Source organism: Dendrobates tinctorius, unplaced genomic scaffold (genome assembly GCF_039654945.1).
Source record: "Dendrobates tinctorius isolate UK_male_01 unplaced genomic scaffold, ASM3965494v1 ptg000434l, whole genome shotgun sequence".
Lineage (NCBI taxonomy): Eukaryota > Metazoa > Chordata > Amphibia > Anura > Dendrobatidae > Dendrobates > Dendrobates tinctorius.
The window spans coordinates 3,189,115-3,212,869 of NW_027362097.1; the positions used below are offsets into that span (position 1 = coordinate 3,189,115).

Consider the following 23,755-nt stretch of genomic DNA (forward strand, 5'->3'; position numbering starts at 1 on the left):
ACACACACACACATATCTATATATATAATTGCCTTAAATTGTCCATCATCCACCTCCGTCTGGATGTCCCCGAATCCCACAATCCACCACGCCGCACCGGAGGTACGCCGACAGCCATTTTGGAACACCCAAGTGATGCCGCTCGGATCCAGGACGCAGCTGCGATCCCGAACGCCGCACGGATCCAGGCCGCCGCTGCGATCCCAAATGCCACTGCAATCCCGACCGCTGCTGGGATCCCAGCAGCTGCTCGGATGCAGGCCACCGCTGCGTTCCCAACTGCCGCTGGGATCCAGGCTGCCGCTGCGATCCCGAACGCCGCTGTGATCCCAAACGCCACTGGTATCCTGGCCGCTGCTTGGATCCCAGCCGCCGCTCGGATCCCAGCTACCGCTCAATCCACACCGCCGCTGCAATCACGAGGCTGTGAAAGGGGTATAACAAGGGGGTATAACGAGAGGGGTGTAATGAAGGGGGTATAATGAGAGGGTGTAATGAAGGGGGAGTAATGAGAGGGATGCCGCCGTCTGACTACACGCGCCGGATCCCGTCGCTGCCTGCTCAACCACCTCCGTGCAGTCACAGCCAGCAGGAAAGACCGCGGCTTTAGGCCTGTGCTGGAGATTGGGTGCGGCCACCCTCTGGTGGCATAGCACACCATCTCCAGCACAGGCCACAAAACACCGTCTTTTCTGCCGGTTGTGACTGCACGGAAGTGGGTGAGCCGCCACCCCCAGCGCCACAAAGCTTCCCCCATCGTTATGTTACTGCCCTCCTGATGCGATAGATACATATACACACACGCACATATATATATACACACACACGTACACACATCCATCCACACACTGTCGTTCATCGGCTCACTCGGCTGTACACGAAGGTAGACACGTGAACACTGCGGCTTTAAGATGGTCCTTTGGTTTATAATGGACAGCATAAGCCAAGGTAAAGTAAAACAAATACAGCCCCCTGTGCAAAACAGGTAAACACATAAATTGTAGTAGAAAGCACAGTTCTTCTGAGAGCGGGATTCCTCCCGCTCACCGCTCGCCGAACGCACATGGTTCATGTTGGTTCCAGAGCAACAACTTCTCTGGAGTGTTCCTCTCTAGACCCAGACCCTGCTGACTTTGGAGCCCAGCTACATAAGCCCCAGAAAACAACCTGGGGTGGAGATAAGGTAGACATCCTCCCACCCATTCTATTTTTGCTTTCTTGGCCTTTTTTCTGAGAATATGAATGATAACAACAAAACTTTTTCTCCAGTCATGGCTAGTTTTATCCAGTTCAACTACCTTTTCCCGTAGTTCCAATGACAATTCTTTTGCTTTCCCCATGACTCACAATCCAGAAACGTCAGCGGCTGGATGAAAGATGCAAGAGTCTGTCTGGATCCCAGAAACTCACTAAGCTTTTATGCACACACACGGATTACAAGCAAACAGGTCACAGGTGAGGATGTTACCTTTAGTAGCCATTCAAACCCATTTGTGTCAACTTCTGTGCATGTTATCAGGCCAAAATCACCAGGGTATGTGAACTTTTGATCAGGATCAATTGGATGTTTTGGGTTGTCATTATGATTTAAAAAGAGAAAGCACAGTAGTTTAACAATAAATAACTTCACGCAACCATGAAACATGACTGGAGAAAAAATTTTGGTGTTATCATTCATATTCTCTGAAAAAAGGCCAAGAAAACAAAAATTCTACCGGGGTAGGTAAACTTTTGAGCACAACTGTATATTATATATATATACATATACACACACAAACGTATGTATGTATGCATGCACGTATATATAAATTACACATATACACACACATATAATAGACAGTATTAAAAAACAATCACATCTGCCCAATTAAAATTCTCTTAATAAAAACAACTTTAAAAGAAAAAAAAAAAAAATCACATTTATAAAAGTGAAAAAATATGCATTAACAAAAAAAATATATAGTTTACCGTAAGTAGCAAGTCCCTGAGAACAGGTATCAGAGCCTGTGTGACCAGGACAGGTTTCATGACTCTTCCTATGACTTAACCCAAAACGAATTCAGTAAAAAAAAAAGGTCTAAAATGAAAAACGCCTCTACGTAAAAAAAAATAGTAATCTTATAGACGTTTCGATATCTCTAAAATAAAATATAAGTGGAAGCTTTCAATAAATTCCACGTCTACAAACTGCTGGGAATCATAATCTCTCAGATCCTGATGTGTAGAGCATTGCCACATAACACATGTAGGAAGATCACTCAAACTCCAAAAACCTCTTTCTAGCCCAACATAAAATATTAACGTAACCCCGGAGTAATAGGACTGGACATCGGAGAAGCAGCAGAAGCCGAATACAAGGCAATCTAGTAGAATGTATACAGACCTTTCATTCACACACCACCTACAGAAAGCATCCTTCACCCTGTCAGGAACGTTGACCTTTACTGTCAGGACTTTCAGATTTTCCCCACGGTTAATGGCCAGAATCTGAGCAGAAACATAAATGGCAAAGACAGATGACACACAAATACCCAAAAGATAAACCTATCAAGCCAACTTTCATAGAAGCAATTTTTTTTATTAAGAATAATAATAAAAATAATACTATTAATACATTATATTATTATTCAGAACTAGATTAAATAATATTAATAAACAGCAAGACAAAACTGAACAGAACATTTCAAATTGTGTGTGTGCGCGCGCGCGCGTGTATTTAGGCAGGTGTGGATAAAATGCTGAACAGTGAGAACGCTCAAAAACAGACGTTTATTTTTGTCAACAAAATACAAAGTAAATGAACAAAAGAGAAATCTAAAATCACATCAATATTTGGTGCCTTCATCAATTCTTCTTCTAGGTATACTTGTCACTTTTTTAAGGAACTCAGCAAGGATGTTCCAAACATCTTGGAGAACCAACCACAAATCTGTGAATATCACTTGTGAAAATCCATCTGTCTCTTCATGTAAGGGCCCGATCATCACTTCCAGGACTCCTTGTTCTTTTTTCCGCTGAAGACACAGGTAAACACTTATCTATCATATAATACCATCAAGGAGGCATCATATTGGCTCTTTATATATTCTGCAGCAGGGCAACAATTCCAAACATACAGTCGATGGCATTAAGAACTATCATCAGCGTATAGAACAATGAGTCCAGAAGATCTGCATTTGTTTCAAACATCTTGGAGAAGTAATGTCCCTGAAGAGTTCCATCAAAAACAATGTGTAAGTACATGTGTAACTGTATGAAAGAAGACATGCTTTTCTGAAGGCAAAGGACGGTCACCAAATATTGATTTGATGTAGCTTTCTCATTTATTCATTCACTTTGCATTTTGTTAATTGACAATAAGGCTATTACCATTTCTATTTTTCAGGACAAAATTGCTGGCACCCTCAAACTACCTTCTCCCAACAGCAATTTTAAGAGCTAGCCACAAGTTTTCAATGGGATTTAGATAAACTCATATTGCCAGCCACTTCAAAACTCTCCAATTCTTTGTTTCCATCCATTTCTGCGGGTTCTTGAAGTATGTTTGAGGCTAATGTCCTGCTGGAAGACCCATGACCTAGGACGCAAACCCAGCTTTCTGACACTGGGCACTACATTGCGACCCAAAAATTTTTGGTAATCTTCAGATTTCATGATGCCTTGCACACAGTCAAGGCATCCAGTGCCACAGAGAGCAGCAAAAAAAAAAAAAAAACATCTTTGAACCTTCACTATATTTGACTGTAGGTACGGTGTTCATTTCTTTGCAGGCCTCATTCCATTTTCAGTAAACAGTAGAAAGATGTGCTTTACCAAAAAGCTTGGTCTTATCTCTCCACAAGATGCTTTCCCTGAAGGATTGTGGCTTATTCACGTACATTTTCGCAGACTACAGCCTAGCTTTTTTATGTCTTTGTGTTCGAAGTGAGGTCCTCCTGAGTCTCCTGCCATAGCATGTCACTTCACTCAAATGTCGACAGATAGTTTGCACTGACACTGATGTACCCTGTGCCTGCAGGACAGCTTGATTTTCTTTAGATTGGGGTTGCTTATCCACCATCCTGCTTTGCAACCTTTCATCAATTTGACTCTGTCTTTCACATCCAGGGATATTAGCTACAGTGTCCATGGATTGTAAACTTCTTGATTATGTTGCACACAGTGGACAAAGGAATATCAAGATTTTTGGATATAGAATTGTAACCTTGAGGTTGCTGATATTTTTCATCAATTTTGGTTGTCAAGTCCTCAAACAGTTCTCTTCTCTTTCTGATATCCACAATTCAAAGATTAAGTCAACTTCTCCCCTTTTTATCTGGTTTCATGTGTTATTTTCATATTTTCCACCCCTGTTACTTGCCACATGCGAATTTGAATGAGCATCACAAGCTTGAAACAAAATTGTTTACCCACAATTTTGGAAAGGTGCCAACAATTTTGTCTGACCCATTTTTGGGGTTTTATGAGAAATTATGTCCAATTTGCCTTTTTTTTTCTCTTTTTTGTGCTGCCCAATACACAACAAGGAAATGAACATGTGTATAACTATTCATGTGCAATTTCAATAATTTTCTCAGATAAATACTTAATTTTCTGGAACAATCTCAAGGTTGCCAACACTTTCGGCCAGGACTGTATATACACAGTTTGTTTATACACACATTACATACAGTGTGTTTAATTCTGGACACATTATAATGACTAAATTTATCCTATTTTTTTTAGCTTATTTACTGCTCGTCCATCTTATTATCCTTACATATTAAACTCTGTAAGGAAAGAGTACACTTTACTCAAAATAGAAGTACTTTTTGACATTTTATAAACGAGGAGAGGTTTTTTGGCAGCTGTCATAAATGCCGCCTGAAGATAGAAAATACAGTATTAACAACTAGATGTGATGTAATGGGGTTTCTCACACATCCCCATCAATAAGATTTCTGTCTAATTAAGGATAAGATCTATGAACAACATAAAAGTGAAAAGGTTCTTGTATACTATGTTCGGCATAGTCTGTAAGCAGGAAATATCTCGCCGAGGACGGCCCTTACCGAGGCTTGTCATCGGTTTTGAAAGGTAAATAATTGTGAATTATTGTTCTCATTTACAAATTTAATGTGTGTAACTACATATATAAAAAGGCATGAATTACAGGAGAGAAGAGGTGTACTGTGAAGAATAAATAACTAGTGCTGGGGAAGATAGATAGATAGATAGATAGATAGATAGATAGATAGATAGATAGATAGATAGATAGATAGATAGATAGATAGATAGTCTATAATTTTAATGGTAGGTTAATTTTAACATTGTGAGATAGAATATCAAAAATAAAATCCTGAAAATCACATTATATAAATTATATAAATTTGCATTTTACAGTGAGAAATAAGTATTTGATTCCTCTGGCAAACAAGACTTAATACTTGGTGGCAAAATCATTGTTGGCAAGCACAGCACTTAGACGTTTTTTGTAGTTGATGATGAGGTTTGCGCACATGTCAGGAGGAATTTTGGTCCATTCCTCTTTGCACCAAGCTTCAACTCCCTCCATAGGCCACTCCATGACCTTAATGTGCTGCTTTTTGAGCCACTCCTTTGTTACCTTGGCTGGAAGTTTTGGGTCATTGTCTTGCTGGAAGCCCCAGCCATAACCCATTTTTAATGTCCTGATGGAGGGAAGGAGGTTGTCACTCAGGATTTTATGGTACATGGCTCCATCCATTCTCCCATTGATGCGGTGAAGTAGTCCTGTGCCCTTAGCAGAGAAACACCCCCAAAATATAATGTTTCCACCTCCATGCTTGACAGTGGGGACGGTGTTCTTTGTGTCATAGGCAGCATTTCTCTTCCTCCAAACACAGCGAGTTGAGTTAATGCCAAAGAGCTCAATTTTTGTCTCATCTGACCACAGCACCTTCTCCCAATCACTCACAGAATCATCCAGGTGTTCATTGGCAAACTTCAGATGGACCTGCACATGTACCTTCTTGAAGAAGGGGACCTTGCAGGCACTATAGGATTTTAAACCTTTACAGTATAACGTGTTACCTATGGTTTCCTTGGTGACTGTGGTCCCAGCTGCCTTGAGATCATTAACAAGTTCCCCCTGTGTAGTTTTAGGCTGACCTCTCACCTTCCTCATGATCAAGGATACCCCGCGAGGTGGGATTTTGCATGGTGCCCCAGATCGACAGTCATTTTGTATTTCTTCCATTTTCTTAATATTGCACCATAAGTTGTCTCCTTCTTACCCAGCGTCTTACTTACAGTTTTGTAGACCATTCCAGCTTTGTGCAAGTCTATGACCTTGTCCCTGACATCCTTATAAAGCTCTTTAGTCTTGCCCATGTTGTAGTGGTTAGAGTTTGACTGATTAATTGAGTCTGGGGACAGGAGTCTTTTATAAAGGCGACTATGTAAGGCTGGTTTCACATTTGCGTTTTTTAGCGCTGGAAAAAAACGCATATGTGCGCATGCGTTTTTTCCCCTATATTTAACATGGGTGCGCATACCTGCGCGCTGGTAAGCGCATGTATGCGATTTTCATGCGCTGCGTTTTTTTGGGGTGTGCGTTTGTATTTTCCAGACGCAGCATGTTGCATTTTTTGGCCCTGCAAAAAAGCGCATGCGCACATATGCGCACGTTTTGCGCTAAAAATGGCCATTATAGCCTATGGATGCGCATATGTGCGCACTGGCATGCTCATGTATGCGTTTTTTTGCACATGCGTTTTTTTTTTGATAACCATGGAATTTAGGGGTTTGGGTTAGAGTTAGGGTTAGTTAAGGGGGTTTAGGGTTAGGGTCAGGGTCAGGGTTAGGGTTGGGGTTTGGGTCAGGGTTAGGGTTAAGTATGGTTTGGTTAAGGGTTAGGGTCAGGGTTAGGGTTAAGTATGGTTTGGTTAAGGGTTAGGGTCAGGGTTAGGGTTAGGGTCAGGGTTAGGGTCAGGGTTAGGGTTAAGTATGGTTTGGTTAAGGGTTAGGGTCAGGGTTAGGGTTAAGTATGGTTTGGTTAAGGGTTAGGGTCAGGGTTAGGGTTAGGGTTAGGGTCAGGGTTAGGGTTAAGTATGGTTTGGTTAAGGGTTAGGGTCAGGGTTAGGGTCAGGGTTAGGGTTAAGTATGGTTTGGTTAAGGGTTAGGGTTAGGGTTAGTTAGGGTTTAGGGTTTGGGTTAGGGTTAAGTATGATTTGGTTAAGGGTTAGGGTCAGGGTTAGGGTTAGGGTCAGGGTTAGGGTTAGGGTCAGGGTTAGGGTTAGTAAAGTCATGGTTTGGGTTAGTGTGAGGGGCCACCTAATGTTGGAAAAAAACGCAAACGCGGTAAAAACGCACTAAAAACGCATACAAACGCATAAAAACGCGTTTTTTTCATGCATGCTCATAAAAATGCTTGAAAAAAACGCAGCAGTTGTATGCTTTTGTATGCGTTTTTTCAATGCGTTTTTTTGCGGGAAAAACGCGCTGCAAAAAAAAGCAAGTGTGAAACTAGCCTTAGACAGCTGTCTTTAATGCAGGTAATGAGTTGATTAGGAGCGTCTAACTGGTCTGTAGGAGCCAGAATGCTTAATGGTTGGTAGGGGATCAAATACTTATTTCTCACTGCAAAATGCAAATAAATTTATATAAATTTATACAATGTGAATTTTTGGATTTTATTTTTGATATTCTATCTCTCAATGTAAAAATTAACCTACCCTTAAAATTATAGACTGTTCATGTCTTTGTCAGTGGGCAAACTTACATAATCAGCAAGGAATCAAATACTTATTTCCCCCACTGTAGATAGATAATAGATAAATAGATAGACAGATAGGAAGGTCCAATGCCGTGCAAGCTTCCTGATATTTGATGGAATCCATCACTCCTTCAAATGCAGTAGGTTTCCAATCTAAGCATGTAGCCCTTCAGAGTTTATTATGCAACTTACTGTGCAAACTAAAACCTCAGTGCCTGACGCCACCACATCTTGCTGCAGGTCTTTTGCAGTCACTCAATGGATTTTGACCACTTGCCTCCTCAGGCATCTGGTGGCAGCCGGTGACTGCTTCCTCTTTCTGCCACATCCAGGTAATGTAGCCAGTGTTCCTCTGTCATTGAACTGTAAACTCCATTTCCAACCTTATCTCTACGAACATTGAATGTTTTGCATCTTCTTGTATCCTTCTCCTTGTTTGCACAAGGCAATCATCTCTTCTTGTAACTTTGTGGATCTATCTTTTGACAACCCAAGAACATTAATACACTGGTAGGAATTGCCAGTGAGGTATTGGCCAAAATTCCTTAGAAGCTGGTGTCTGGCGGTGTATCACATTTGCAGCAGGTCATAACAGCTAGAGGTGCTCTACTAGTCTGGTGGTGCATCACATTTGCAGCAGGTCATAACAGCCAGAGGTGCTCTACTAAGTACCAAAAGATGCTTGTCATGAAAGAGGTGAATAATTTGGAGGCTGCAGAAGTGATTGAAAGCGGCACTTTGTATTGGATGGTTAGCAATGAGGATCAAGAACCGGGTGCAGCACCAACGGGGAGAATTAAAGGGGAGACGAAAAACACAAGTGCTCAGATATGCCACGGGTGCATTTGCGAGCCTAATTTGCATACAAATAAAACAATAATTTTGGGGCAATGGAATATTGCATAGCGACTGAAAAGGCATCATTGGAAATGCGTGTCCTTGCCCTGACCTAAAGTTCCTCAAGTTTGCTAGACACATTCTTACGGACATGTAGCCTCTAGAAGTAGCATTTTATGCTGAATTTGGAGAAGCCTCTTGTCATATTAGTTGTGTTGAGCCGTTTACATTGTTCTTGCTTCATATCAAACAGCAGAACGTTTGTAAATTTTAAAAAATTTGCAATGAAAGGGTGTGAATAATTTTGATTGCAAAAATATATCTATCCCTATGAATAAAAAGAGCTTAAGATTTCACTTACTTCTCACTAACTATAAAAAAAAACACGACAATGATTGAGAACAGATTGGTAGAAGTGATTACAGTCACAGTCAAGCAAAGGGAAGGAAAAAAAAAAAAAAAAGTATTCAGCTTTGGTTTTCTCAGTGGGTGATTTTGCAGCTGCACACATGGGCCCAGAGCACTGTCACGGCCGACCGTGTCCTGTCAATCACCATGTTTAATTCAATCACTGGAGAACTCAGACATGTCACATATGTTAAATGCAACATTTTCAAAACCTCCTCGGGACACAGTAACAATTTATATTCCTCAACTTTACAGTGCGAGTGACATACTAAGCCTGACATATCACTGAGCACGAAAGTTAGGAAGAAAAATAGCAGCTGAAATTCTAGAGCGCACGGCACCAACATTTCCGAGGCAAACTATTTCATGGCGGGGTTTTTTTTTTTCATGTTTAAATATGGAAACATACGCTGTATTATATGCTTCGTAAATCGTACTCTCTCTATATACGATATATGTGCTTGAGTATTGAAAAAATACAGTATATAAAATATATATATATGTGTGTATGTGTTGCCTCAATTTAGGTGTGTTTTAATTATGGAAATTGTGTCATACAGCTTTTTTTCTTTTTTTTTTTAACAGCGACTCGCTGTTTTTCGAGTCGGTTATTGCAGCAGCAACGCGCTAAGATCCACAGTCTATTTCTACAGTCCATATTATAAAGCATTACAAATTACTAAAAGAAAAATATACAAAAATGGCATCAAAACGGTGTCAAAACCCATGTATTTTAGAAGCGTTTCTTAGATGTGGATTTTTCACCCAGGGGGGGAAAAACATGCCCTTATAAGCTAAAAAAGTACGTAAAACCCACACAAAAAAACACCTCCCGCTTATTTCAATGGTAAATATGTGGCAGGTTTTAAAAAAAAAAAAAACAACAATCTGACCTAACTCCCTTAGGCCACGATCACACATTCAGTATTTGGTCAGTATTTTACCTCAGTATTTGTAGCCAAAACCAGGAATAGAACAATCAGAGGAAAAGTATAATAGAAACACCTCACCACTTTTGCATTTTTCACCCACTCCTGGTTTTGGCTTACAAATACTGAGGTAAAAAAGTCACCAAATACTCAAAGTGTGCACCAATTCCTCATGACATCTGCACCAAACTTACACTAAAGTCAACGAAAGGCTACAAAAAAAAAATAAATACAAACTGCGCAGGAAAAGGCGCATCAAAACATTTTGACTTGGATCTCTCTGAAAAACCACGTTGAATTTTTTTCAGTTCTAAAGCTACGTTCACACAGAGTTGAAAACCAAAACGTTTTTCCAACAATAAATCACCTCAGGAAACTCTCCTTTCTGGAGAGTTTTTTTTAGTATATTTTTCTGCAAAGTTTTGAAGAGATTTTATAACGTTTATATTCTGAAGCGTCCTGTATAGCTTTTTTGGCACGATGTGTCAAGTTTGGAGCAAAATCCAGGATGAATCCACCCTAGCCCGGCGTCCCACAACTGTTTTTCTCCCAGCCGAGAAAAATTGGTCCAATTATGCTATTCACACTCTGATCAGACACTTATAAGAGCGCGCTCTAATTTTCCATTTTTCTAGAAGTGAAAGACGCTGCGTGTTTTTGGGCAGTGAAAATAAACCGTGTCAAAAACTCACTAATAGCTCAACGTGGCAAGTGGGAATTTAACCTTAAACAAAAGTTGATTTTAATCAATAGATCTCGGAATAATAATAATTTCCACAATTGGATGTGTTTTAAAAAAAATGTTCCTGTGCTGAGATAATCTTATAAATGTGGCCCTGCTGTGTACTGTGTAATGGCTGTGTCTGACTGTACAGGAACATGGTCTGATCATACCACAGCTCCTGGGCAGGGGAGGAAGCAAAAGAGATTATACAGACAGGACAGTGCGGGATCACAGCTGATTCTTATTGTGAGGTAAAACATTTCCCTTACTTTTTAAAACAATATTTTACTTCAAAGAAAGAATCTGCTCCAATCCCATGCCTTTAATGTCTGTATACTCTTTCGCGTCCTCCCCTGCCCAGGAGCTGTGGTATGATCGGACAATGTTTCTCTACGATCGGACACAGCCATTACACAGTACACAGCAGGGGCACATTTATAAGATTATCTCAGCACAGGAACATTTTATCTAAACACATCCAATTGTGGGAATTATTATTATTATTCCAAGATCTATTGATTAAAAATCAACTTTTGTTCATGGGAAAATCCCTTTAAGTCGATTGCAAACCGGCTAAAAAAAAAAACTCTGAACACAGTGTAAAAATAAACTCTGCATGAACTTATCCATAGTCGTGTTTCAGCATATATGCCATTAATACTGTACTGTGTTTTCCTGCGCTTTTTTTTTTCCTGCAAAGACGTTGATGTTAAGGGTGTGTGCACACATTGCGGATTTCTGTGTGGATCCGCAGCGGATTTGGCCCTGCGGATCCGCTGCAGATGCTCATGCGGTGTACAGTACCATTTTAGCCTATGGGAATGAAAAACCACAGTGCACATGCTGTGGAAAATCCCGTGCGGAAACGCAGCGGTTTATTTTCCGCAGAATGTCAATTCTTTGTGCGGATTCTGCAGCGTTTTTACACCTATTCCATTATAGGAAATCACAGGTGTAAAAACGCATGCCAAATCCACACTAAATCCGCAGTGAATCGCGGGAAACACGCAGGTCATTTTACCTGCGGATTCTGCAGAATCCGCGCAGAAAAATCCACACAGGAATCCGCATCGTGTGCACATACCCTAACAGCTTAACCTCAAAGCCACAGCGCATTTGAAGATGCGGCAGAGCGGTGTAGTTTTTGGTGCATCTTTTCCCCCAATAACCTCTAAAGGAAGGTTGAAAAAAAAGGTATATACATACTTTAAGAGTAGAATTGTAGTTTCTGCGACCAAAAAAAAAAAAAAACATCAAATCCACACCAGAAAGGCATACAAAAAACAAGGAGTTAAAAAAGATAGAAAAGTATTGCAAATTTGCGGGTGGACACCTCTAGGAAAAGTGCAGAATTTACACTGCATGTGAACAGGCCCTTACTGCCATATTAATTTTTTTCTCTGATACAGAAAAAAAATGACTATAGCTAAAATATAACATCAACTTATGCGTAGTTTATTAAGAAAATAACCAAAAAGTTCCAGATGGGAAAAAGCGAATAGTAGTAATAGTAAAAATAGTAAAAAATATTCACGGCAATATGTCAATAATTTTAAAAAATATCTATAATTTATACTTAAAAATAAAAAAGTGATTAATTTCACACTGTTAATGCATTAAAAAAATCTAGTATTGACCTAGTATTTCATAATATAAAAATATAAAACAAAATAAACATTTTATTTCATAATAGAAATATTAATTAAAAGTAAAAACAAACCTAGAATACAGTAATATAATACATTATCTAGAGTTTCACGATTAAAAAAAAAACAAACGATCTAGAAAATAATTAAAACAATTTTAAAAAGTATGGGTACAATTTCATTGTCAAAAAGTAAATCAGATCTACAATTCCAATTCAGATGCAATTTTTGGAACGCAATGATTTCTTCGCAGAGCAAGTCCTAGATCTGCCGCTGGAACCTGAATCACGTCGTTCCTTAAGGGCCCGTTACACACAACGATCTCGCTGGCGAGATTGCGGATTTTGTGACACATCAGCGATCTCTCCAGCGAGATCGCTGTGTGTGACATCCAGCAGCGATCACCCCCCTGCGGGGTATCGCTGATCATGCTGGATCGTCCTGGGCCGCTTTTTCATCGCCGGTCTCCCGCTGGCCAGTGCGCATCGCTGCGTGTGGCAGCGGGAGCCAGCGATGAGCGACGCTGCACGCTGGTTACCAACGTAAACATCGGGTTTCTAAAGGCTGTAGGGCCCTTAGAAACCCGATGTTTACCCTAGATACCAGCATGCACTGCAGGCAGGGTCGGGAGGTGGAGGCAGAGCGGTGCACAGACCGGAGTAGCTCTGCTATTTGCTACTTCAGTCTGTCAGACCAGAGTAGCAGATCGCAGAGCTACGCCGGTCTGTCTGTGCACCGCTCTGCCTCCACCTTCCGCCCTGCCTGCAGTGCACGCTGGTATCTAGGGTAAACATCGGGTTTCTAACGAACCCGCAGCCCTTAGAAACCCGATGTTTACGTTGGTAACCAGCGTGCTCGCTGGTCCTGATCGCGGGAGGGGCAGTCTATATGACAGCTCACCAGCGATCAGCTAACAATGTCCCAGCGATCCCATCCACGTCGGATCGTTGGTGGGATCGCTGGGACATCGTTATGTGTAATGGTACCCTTAGAATTAAATCTAATCACAATCTCTAATACTGAGGTCATGTCTACGGTGAGCAGTCTGAGAAAAACAACTCGGCACTATAAGCTAATGCCACAAACTAATGAGTCAATACTATTAACACCTGCGCATTAAATGTATTTTGGTTGGCAGCATTCCCAGAAAAAAAAAAAAAAAATTGTGAAATGTAATATAGCAAGGTCAAGACAAAAAAGAAAAAAGAAAAAAAAAATACATTTGGAAGTGTAATTAGAAAGCTTTCTTTTGTGCAGGTCTCAGACTAAAATGTTTGCCGCCGCTGCTACCAAACCAAATGCTTTAAGCCAAGCAACTTGGCACCTACTTGAAAGATGATGGGTCTTGACACCAGAAACACTTGACTATGCCAGCGCGGAGAGAAGTGAGGACAGAGCAGGGCGGCGAGGCGCTGTTCACACAGGGGCAGAGAGAAAGCACAGGGAATTCAGAGTCCGTGTCAATGTCTAGGAGAGCAGAGCCGCGAAGTCCCGAAGGTCTCATCTGTCAATGTGACAGAGGTGGCGGCAATCTGACTCTACTGTTCGACGTCTGGACATTGTGGAGTTCAGTCAATATTTAGCCAAAAATGCAAAAAATAAATGTACATACAAAGAAAAAAATATATATATTTCCCTTCTTCTTTTGGAAATAAGTCTAAAATTCAGGGCAGATTATTACTAAACACTTTAAGGAAGAAGACAATTTTTCATTTTTTTTTCCCTTTTTTAATTTTTTTATTTTCCGGCAATACAGCAGTATGAGAGCTCGTTTGTTTGGGGGTTTTTTTTGCAGGATCAGTTGTACTTTTGAATGACGCCATTCATTTTATCATGTGATGCACTGGAAAGTGGGGAACAAAATTACAAGTGCGGTGAAATTGCAAAAAAAAAAAAGTGTGTGTGATTTTTACGGGGTTTTATTTACCATGTTTACTATTTTATGCACCATGAACAGATATCACTATTGATACCAATTTGGGGTAGATACAATGTTTTTATCACCATTTATTGCACTTTATTGAAATGTGGCAGTGGCCAAAAAACCTTAAATTGTGGAGTTTTGATTTTTTTTTTTCGTTATACAGTTTACCGATTGGGTTAATTTGTTTTATAATTTGATAGATCGGACTTTTACGAACGCAGCGATAACAAATATGTGGATTTTTTTATTTTTAATGGGGCAAAAAAGGAGGGGTGATTTGAACTTGTTTTTTTAATTTTTTTCCTATTTTTAAAACCTTTTTTCCCCACTTTTTACTGTATGTAACCCATTTCCCACCTTAGAGGTATCCAAGAAAGCCCCTCTGGCCCTTGGATCTGAGACACCGCAACGTCATCGCGTGGTCCCGATAGTTGCCAATCATGATGACATCCGGGTCACCAAAGCTAGCAAAGTTGCTTGATCATGCTCAGAGCATGATCAGCAAGTTTGTCTGTCAGTGTAGAGCTGACCGTTTATAAGGCAGTCAAGTTCCTACACTCCTATGCTTTATAAGCGATGAGGCTGAAAAAAGTGAAAGTCCCACAGTAGGACAAAGTAAAATAAAGCACAAGAAAAGTAAAAAAAAATTGTAAAAATATTTTTTTTTAAAAATCACAAAATACTGCAAAAAATAAAAATATATTGTACCCATGAATTAATATTTTTATCGAAAAAAAAAAAATACATATATTTAGTATCGGCATGTCTGGATGACCCAACCTTTAAAACTGTTCCGCTAGGTAACCCTTCCAGTAATCACCGTAAAAAAAAAAAAAAAGAGATGAGCCAATCATAACACCCAACAAAAATTGGAATTAAACGCCATAGAAAAGACAAATGTAAATAAATATAGAATCTCTGAAAGCATCATCTAGATACCATTCAGCTCAATCAGCGGAAAAATGATTATTTCTCTCAGAATAAAGCAATGCAAAAATAATTATTTTTTCTAGAAAAGTTTTTGTGTGAAAGCGCCAAAACATAAAAAAAACTATATAAATGTGGCGTTGCTGTAGTAGCAATGACCCGAAGAATAAAGCGGATTTATAAATTTTACCACACTCGGAATGGCATAAAAAATTTTTTCCCAAATTCTTGTTTATTGTCCACTCTACATCTCAAAAATCGGAATATAAAAAGAGATTAAAAAAAGTTACGCGACCGAAAACAGTACAATAATAAAAACGTCAACTTATCCTGCAAACAACAAGCCCTCACATGACTCTGTTGGACGAAATATGGAAAAATTATAGCTCTCAAAATACGATGATCCCAAAACTATTTTTTGCAATAAAAAGCATCTTTTAACGTGTGACAGCTGCCAAACATAAAAACCCGATATACAGTGTGTACCGAAAGTATTCAGACCCCTTTAAATTTTTCACTCTTTGTTTCATTGCAGCCATTTAGTAAATTCAAAAAAGTTATTTTTTTTCTCATTAATGTACACTCTGTACCCCATCTTCACTGACAAAAAAACAGAAATGTAGAAATTTTTGCAAATTTATTAAAAAAGAAAAACTGAAATATCACATGGTCATAAGTATTCAGACCCTTTGCTCAGTATTGAGAAGTACCTTTTGAGCCACTACAGCCATGAGTCTTCTTGGGAATGAGGCAACAAGTTTTTCACACCTGGATTTGGGGATCCTCTGCAATTCTTCCTTGCAGATCCTCTCCAGTTCCGTCAGGTTGGATGGTGAACGTTGGTGGACAGCCATTTTCAGGTGTCTCCAGAGATGCTCAGTTGGGTTTAGGTCAGGGCTCTGGCTGGGCCAGTCAAGAATGGTCACAGATTTGTTCTGAAGCCACTCCTTTATTATTGTATCTGTGTACTTAGGGTCATTGTCTTGTTGGAAGGTGAAACTACGGCCAAGTCTGAGGTCCAGAGCACTCTGGAAGAGGTTTTCATCCAGGATAGCTCTGTAGTTGGTCACATTCATGTTTCCTTCAATTGCAACCCGTCGTCCTGTCCCTGCAGCTGAAAAACACTAACTTTTTTGAATTTACCAAATGGATGCAGTGAAACAAAGAGTGAAAAATTTAAAGGGGTCTGAATACTTTCCGTACCCACTGTAAATCTGGTATCGCTGTAATCGCACCAACTCGAAGAATAAAGATATCTAATCACTTTTTACCGCAAGAAGAAAGGTGTAAAAAAAAAAAATAAAAACAATTCTTCACCGGCTGTTTATTTGTTCATTTTGCCTCCCAAAGATAGTGTCAGGAACACCGCACTGAACTTGCTCACTGAGCCAGTGCACGTGTTCGGAGTAAAGCGAACTGTGCTCAAAGATACCTGTGGAGCGGGCAGCAGCTGAGTAGATGCGTACTTCAGAACAGCAGGACCTGAAGCACATGACTGCTAGGGGCGTGGCCTAAACTCCAGAGAGCTAGGAGCTGCAAGAGAATTCTTAGCAGGGTAACTGCGAGACAAAGTTACCAAGGGGCATAGACAGGGAGGATAGTCAGGACGTAGCCAATGAGTCATACACAGAGATAGCTGCAAGGTACAAGAGGGGCGAGCAGAGAGTAGTCAGATCACAGGCAATGAGTCATACACAGAGAGGGTAGCACAGTACAGAATCAACAGGCAAACTCACAACAGGAAACAGAACCAGGTCAGAACCATATAAACAAGCTATAACAACGAACAGGCACAGGCACACATAGGTCAGCACACTCGGCCAAAGGCAAAAGTATAACTGGCAGGGATTGGAGCTTCCCAGGGGTTTAAGAAGCTCTCCCAGAACCAAAAAGAGGCTACAATCATTAACCCCAGGTGTGCTGGTCAAAACCTGCACTGAGCTCCAGACATTAACCCCTGACGTGCAGCTCAAAAACCTGCACTGGGATCATGACAGTACCCCCCTCTCAACGGGGGGCCTCTGGACCCCCAGGCTTCCCCGGGTACTTGGCATGGAAAGCCTGAACCAGGCGATCCGCATGTACAGAGCGAGCAGGGACCCATGAGCGCTCCTCTGGTCTATATCCCTTCCAGTGGACCAGGTACTGCAAAGAGCGGCGCACCCGCCGAGAGTCCACAATATGTCCGACCTCATACTCCAATTGACCCTCCACCAGCACTGGAGGAACAACAGGCTCGGAGTCCTCTTTGACAGACCCTACGGATTTCAACAGAGATTAATGGAACACATTGGATATTTTTAAGGAGGCGGAGAGACACAACCTATATGCCACTGGGTTGACTATTTCCATAATCTCGTATGGACCAATGTACTTTGGTCCCAACTTAGCTGATGGTACCATAAAGTTGATGTTACGTGTAGAAAGCCAAACCTTCTCTCCCACCTGAAACATGTCTCCCGAGGCTCTCTTTTTGTCAGCAAAATATTTGTACCTCCCCTGGGCCCGAGAGATATTACGCTGGACTTCAGCCCAGAGGTTTTTTAACTGTTGAACGGACCCCTCTACCCCTGGACAACCGGAATCCACCCGTGAAAACTCCCCAAAATGCGAATCAAACCCATAGTTAATCGGGAATGGGGACATGTTGGTGGACTGACTCACCCGGTTGTTAAAAGCGAATTCCGCCAACGGTAATGCATCACACCAATCTTCCTGTCTGGCGGAGGTCAGACACCTGAGAATTTGTTCCAGGGATTGATTGGTGCGTTCTGTCTGACTAATACTCTCCGGGTGATATGCCGACGAGAAGGAGAGTGAGATGCCCAATTTCATACAGAACGCCCTCCAAAATTTGGCCACAAATTGCACACCTCTGTCAGACACAACATTCAGGGGTACCCCATGCAATCGGACCACATGCTGCACAAACAACCTTGACAATGTTTCTGCTGAGGGTAATGCTGCCAAGGGAATGAAATGGGCCTGTTTAGAAAACCTATCCACCACCACCCAGATCACGGTATTGCCCCTGGAAGGTGGAAGGCCGGTAATAAAATCCATGGAATGATGAGTCCATGGCCTATCAGGAACCGGTAAAGGTATGAGTTCCCCAGCCGGCCGGTTATGCAAGCTTTTGGAACGGGTACACACACCACAAGAAGAAACAAATTTCTTGACATCGGACCTTAGTGAAGGCCACCAAAAACCCCTGGTTCTTAATAGCTGAGAAAGACTCCTTAGCGAGTACAGACCAATTTTTTACATCAGCGCCCTTCTGGGTAAGATCCGCGAGTGGTTTAACCACTTGTGAGAAACATTTAATGAATCTTCGATAATAGTTCGCAAATCCTAAGAAGCGCTTTAGCCCCTTGAGATCTCGAGGCTGAACCCAGTCAGCAATCGCCAGCACCTTCTTAGGATCCATACGAAACCCCTCACAGGACACAATCAACCCCAAAAAAGACAGTTCCTGTACAAAAAAACGAACATTTTTCCAATTTAGTGAACAATTGGTTCTCCCTGAGTCTCTAGAGAACTGTCTGTAGATGTTGCAAGTGAGATTGGCTGTCCGGGGAATACACCAAAATGTCATCCAAATAAATAATAACAAAACGGCCTATCAGGTCAGAAAACACAACATTGATGAAGTTCTGGAAAATAGCGGGTGCATTAGTTAACCCAAATGGCATTACCAGGTTTTCAAAGAGTCCTTCTGATGTGAGGAATGCAGTTTTCCACTCGTCCCCTTCCCGAACCCTTATCAGATTGTAGGCCCCCCGGAGATCTAACTTGGAGAACCATTGGGCCCCAGCTAACTGGTTACATAAGTCTGGGATGAGGGGAAGCGGGTAAGTGTTCCTAACCGTTATCTTGTTCAGTTCCTGACAGTCGAGGCACGGCCGCAAACCACCATCTTTCTTCTTCACAAAGAGGAATCATGCTGCCACAGGTGACACAGAAGGCCTGATATGCCCTTTGCGGAGACTCTCAGCTATGTACTCCTTCATGACTTGGCGCTCAGGCCCAGACAAATTGAACAATCGAGCCTTAGGTAACTAGGCTCCGGGTACTAAATCAATGACACAATCGTAGGGTCTATGTGGTGGCAGCGCCTCAGCCTCACTTTCGGAAAAAACATCTTCGAAATCCTTCAGGTACTCCGGAATACCTTCCAGACGGACAGACGACACAGATACGGATTTAACAGCGTTAACAAGATGTCCCAGGTTACCACATTTATCTTTGCATCCCCATTGAGTGATCTCCCCTGTAACCCAATCAATGGTAGGATTATGGCATTGAAGCCAAGGCATCCCCAGTAACAGTCCTGCAGGCAATTTATCTAGCACAAGACAACTTAGTTTTTCCACATGAGTGGAACCCACTTTTAGAGAAAAAAGTTCAGACCTGCAACAGATACCGTCCTGGGTAAGAGGGGACGAGTCAATTGCCACAAGTTTAACAGGATCCTGAAGCCTGACTGTCCCTATCTTATTAAGAGTCATAATTTTGGTATCAATCAGGTTAACAGCAGAACCACAGTCAACAAAAGCAGTAGTCTGAACTGGACTATTACCAAGTTCCAGTTCCACCTGCAGCACCATTTTTGCATGTAAGGAAAATTGTACCTGAAGGTCTGGGTAGCCTCCTCGACTACTACCGAGACCTAGTTGTTTCCCGCCATCTTGGAGGATGACGGACAGGAGGGGCAGTCCTTCTTCCAGTGTCCAGATTCCCCACAATAGAAGAACAACTGCTTCTCCCGTCGGCGTCTTCTTTCCTTTTCCTCATCGGTGACAGCGTTCACCTCCATAGCCACAGGAAGAGTCCGGGTCTCATCTCCACTGAAGAATAATGGTGTTTCCAGTTGCATAACGCCTCTAGCCCGCAGTCTGCGATCCATGCGAACCGCTTGGGTCATGGCATCCTCCAGGGAGTCAGGCCGAGGATGGAGTGCCAAGGCATCCTTCAGATGTTCACACAGGCCTCTATTTGAACAGCCCCCGAAGGGCGGCATCACTCCAAGAAATCTCGGCTGCCCAACTTCTGAATTCAGTACAGAACCACTCGGCCGAGTGCTCCCACTGACAGACACTCATCACCTTGTCCTCAGCCAAACGCACTCTTTCAGGCTCATCATAAATAAGCCCTAAGGCTTCAAAAAACGCATCCACAGACATTCTCTCAGGGGCAGAAGAGGAAAGCGAAAATGCCCAGGCTTGTGGGGACCCCCTAAGCAGGGACATAACCAGCCCCACCCTCTGTTTCTCATCCCCAGAGGAGCGGGGTCTCAAAGAGAAAAAGAGCTTACAGCCCTCCTTAAATGCTCTGAATTCATCTTTGCTACCAGAAAACGGATCTGGCAATTTAACCGGGGATTCGGGTGGGACTAAAATGACATCTCTATTCCCCACCTGCTTGAAGCCTGCGGAAAGTACCCCCTGAACTGAGTCCTCAACCCGCTGTTGGGACTGGGCCAGAACTTGGTGTTCCAAACTAAGCTTCTGCAGTGACTGAGTCAAGCATTTCACCTGCTCAGATAAAGCACACATTGGGTCCATGCTGCAGAAGTGTGGAGAGAAAAAAAAATTCAGGGCCAGTTATAATGTCAGGAACACCGCACTGAACTTGCTCACTGAGCCAGTGCGTGTGTCCTGAGTAAAGCGAACTGTGCTCAAAGATACCTGTGGAGCTGGCAGCAGCTGAGTAGATGCGTACTTCAGAACAGCAGGATCTGAAGCACGTGACTGCTAGGGGCGTGGCCTAAACTCCAGAGAGCTAGGAGATGCAAGAGAACTCCTAGCAGGATAACTGCGAGACAGTTTTTTTTTTTAAATTCGTTTATTAACCATAAGCAGTTATATAACACACACATTTGGTACAAGATACCAGGCTTGATACAAAGTATATATATGCTCAGATAACACGAAAACGTGAAGCATAACATGTACACCAACCGTGTGTAAATAAAGCAAACATAGTATCAATTAAATCACAGTAGTATTGTGTCATGGAATTATACCAGTAATAAAACCTGCCTGGCTTCTAAACCCTACCTACTTCTACCAAAACAAACTATTCCGCAGCCTACATCTATACAATGAGCAGTTTACTGTGCGACATCTCCGCTCTGCAAAGTGAGATGAGAGGAGTTCCACCTCTCCCAAATCTTCTCGAATTTACCCGGGCACCCTCTATTCTGATACAGTGTACGTTCATATGGGATAATCGAATTTACCAGAGTGATCCAGGACCCAAGAGAAGGAGGCGAATTCCCCATCCACCGTAATGCTAGTATCTTCCGTGCCATGAATAGAGTCTCCCGTAGGAAAACCCCAACATAATGACCCCATACTTCCTCATCCCACACTCCAAACAGACAGGTCAGTGGTTCAAGGGGAACAGGGGATTGTACCAAGGATGTTAATAATGACGTCACCTCCCTCCAGTATTGCGCAACAACAGGACAGCACCAGATCATATGGATAAAGTCTGCATCTATTGAATGACAACTCAAACATTCCGATGACGGGTATCGGCCCATCTTAAAGAGTTGAATTGGAGTCAAATATGATTGATTAATAATATACAATTGTATCATCCTATTGTTGGCAGACGGAGATACCCAGATAGGTGACTCCAGGATTTCCTCCCATTCCTCACCCTGTGTATCTGGGATGAGCCTCTCCCATTTCTTCTTAACTGAATCTAGGGTACATTCTGTCCCCACTGACAACAAATATGTATAAAGAGAGGAGATGAGACCCTGAGGGCCCTGTGATTTGAGAATCCCTATCAGGGGTAGAGACGAAATGGCATTATCTATACCTGTACATCTCATGTGCGACTGGAAAGCTGATCTTAACTGTAAATAACGGAAAAACTGGGATCTCGGGACACTGCGATTAACCTGTAATTGCTCAAAGGATACCAATGTTCCATGATCATATAGATCACCTACCGTAGAGACACCATACTGAACCCAGAACTCACCGGATGGATGCTCCAGTAGTACCGGGAGGTAGTCATTATTCCATAGGGGCATTTCAGCTATAACATCCCCAAATCTAACCACCCCCCTAATCTGTCTCCATATCGATCGTGCCAGACGAAGCAGAGGTAACAGTCTCGAGACATTTATTTTCCTCATTTCCAAAAAACCCAGTGGGCAACTAATCCGTGCAGCATGAAGTAGATGACTCTCAGAATTCGGGAGATGACCTCCAGGCATCCATGTACTTATGGCCTTGGCCTGTCCAGCTAAATAATATAAAAAGAAATCAGGTAACGCTGCCCCCCCTCCCCTCTTGGGCCTCTGCAGAGTGGCTAGTCTAAGTTTAGGCCTGGTTTTCCCCCAAATAAAGGATGTGGTTTGGGAATTCAGATTAGCAAAAAAGGATTTGGGCACCACTACCGCACTATGTTGAAGAAAGTAGCTAAGCTTGGGGAGGAATATCATTTTAATTAGATTAAAGGGAATCTGTCACCCCTTTTTTGAGATATCATATAATGATATCGTTCAATTGGGTGTCACATAAGGATTCTCTTAGTACTTTTGCTTCCCCCTGACCCCGCAACTTTCATGCATAAATACCTTTTTTATATCGGTTCAGATGTATGTAAACTGCCGCAGTCCGGTCCAATGGGCGGGGCTTATTCACCTGCTCCCCCCCTCCCTGTCTTGCTCTATGCATTTCTTCTTGTGTAGAGCAAGACAGGGAGGGGGGGAGCAGGTGAATAAGCCCCGCCCAGCGGACCCGACAGCGGCAGTTTACATACATCTGAACCAATATAAAAAAGGTATTTATGCATGAAAGGTGCGGGGTCAGGGGGAAGCAAAAGTAATAAGAGAATCCTTATGTGACACACAATTGAATGATATCATTATATGATATCTCAAAAAAGGGGTGACAGATTCCCTTTAATTCGTCCGGCTACAGACAGTGGAAGTTTACCCCAAATCGTGAATTTACCTTTGACCGTCTCCAATAAATGGTTGTATATTGAGTTGCAGATCAAATTTACTACCTTGAGAGATATGAACACCCAAATATTTAAAATTGGTTACAATGGGCAGTAGGGAGAGAGTCTCCAGTCGTGGCATTGGAGCGTGGGAAAGAGGCATCAAAGCAGATTTCTCCCAGTTTATCTCTAGGCCAGAATATGTACTGAATTTATTTATGGTAGTGATCACTCTTGTCAGGGTCTCCTCTGCTTTGTCCATAAATATCACCATATCGTCAGCGTATAAGCCTATGGTTTCCGTCCGACCTGCTATTTGTATACAACAATATTAGGGGAAGATCTTATACGAATTGCCAGCGCCTCAATTGCAAGAGCAAAAAGGGCCGGGGAAAGGGGACACCCCTGACGAGTTCCCCTATACAGTGAGAATGATTCAGATATGGAGTTATTTACGATGACCCGGGCTTTGGGCTTCATGTATAAAACATTAACCCATTCTTGGAATCTATCGCCAAATCCATACCTCTGTAAACATGCGCGGGAAAAAAGGCCATTCAAGCGAGTCAAAGGCCTTAGCCGCATCTAGCGATGCCAATGCCCATTCATTATCTGGTACCAGAGAACTATATTGAACCACTGACTGGACACGTCTGATAT

At 42.1% G+C, this 23,755-nt stretch overlaps 1 protein-coding gene across 2 annotated transcripts in view; it reads right to left on the minus strand.

The window, feature by feature from the left end:
• SRBD1 (S1 RNA binding domain 1) overlaps positions 1–23,755 on the minus strand; it is a 255,048-nt gene that overhangs the window by 183,443 nt on the left and 47,850 nt on the right. For both annotated transcript variants that reach the window (XM_073564217.1, XM_073564216.1), the window contains exon 11: positions 2,384–2,487. In XM_073564217.1, coding sequence (XP_073420318.1) covers positions 2,384–2,487 — 104 coding nt within the window. The remainder of the gene's footprint in view (positions 1–2,383; positions 2,488–23,755) is intronic.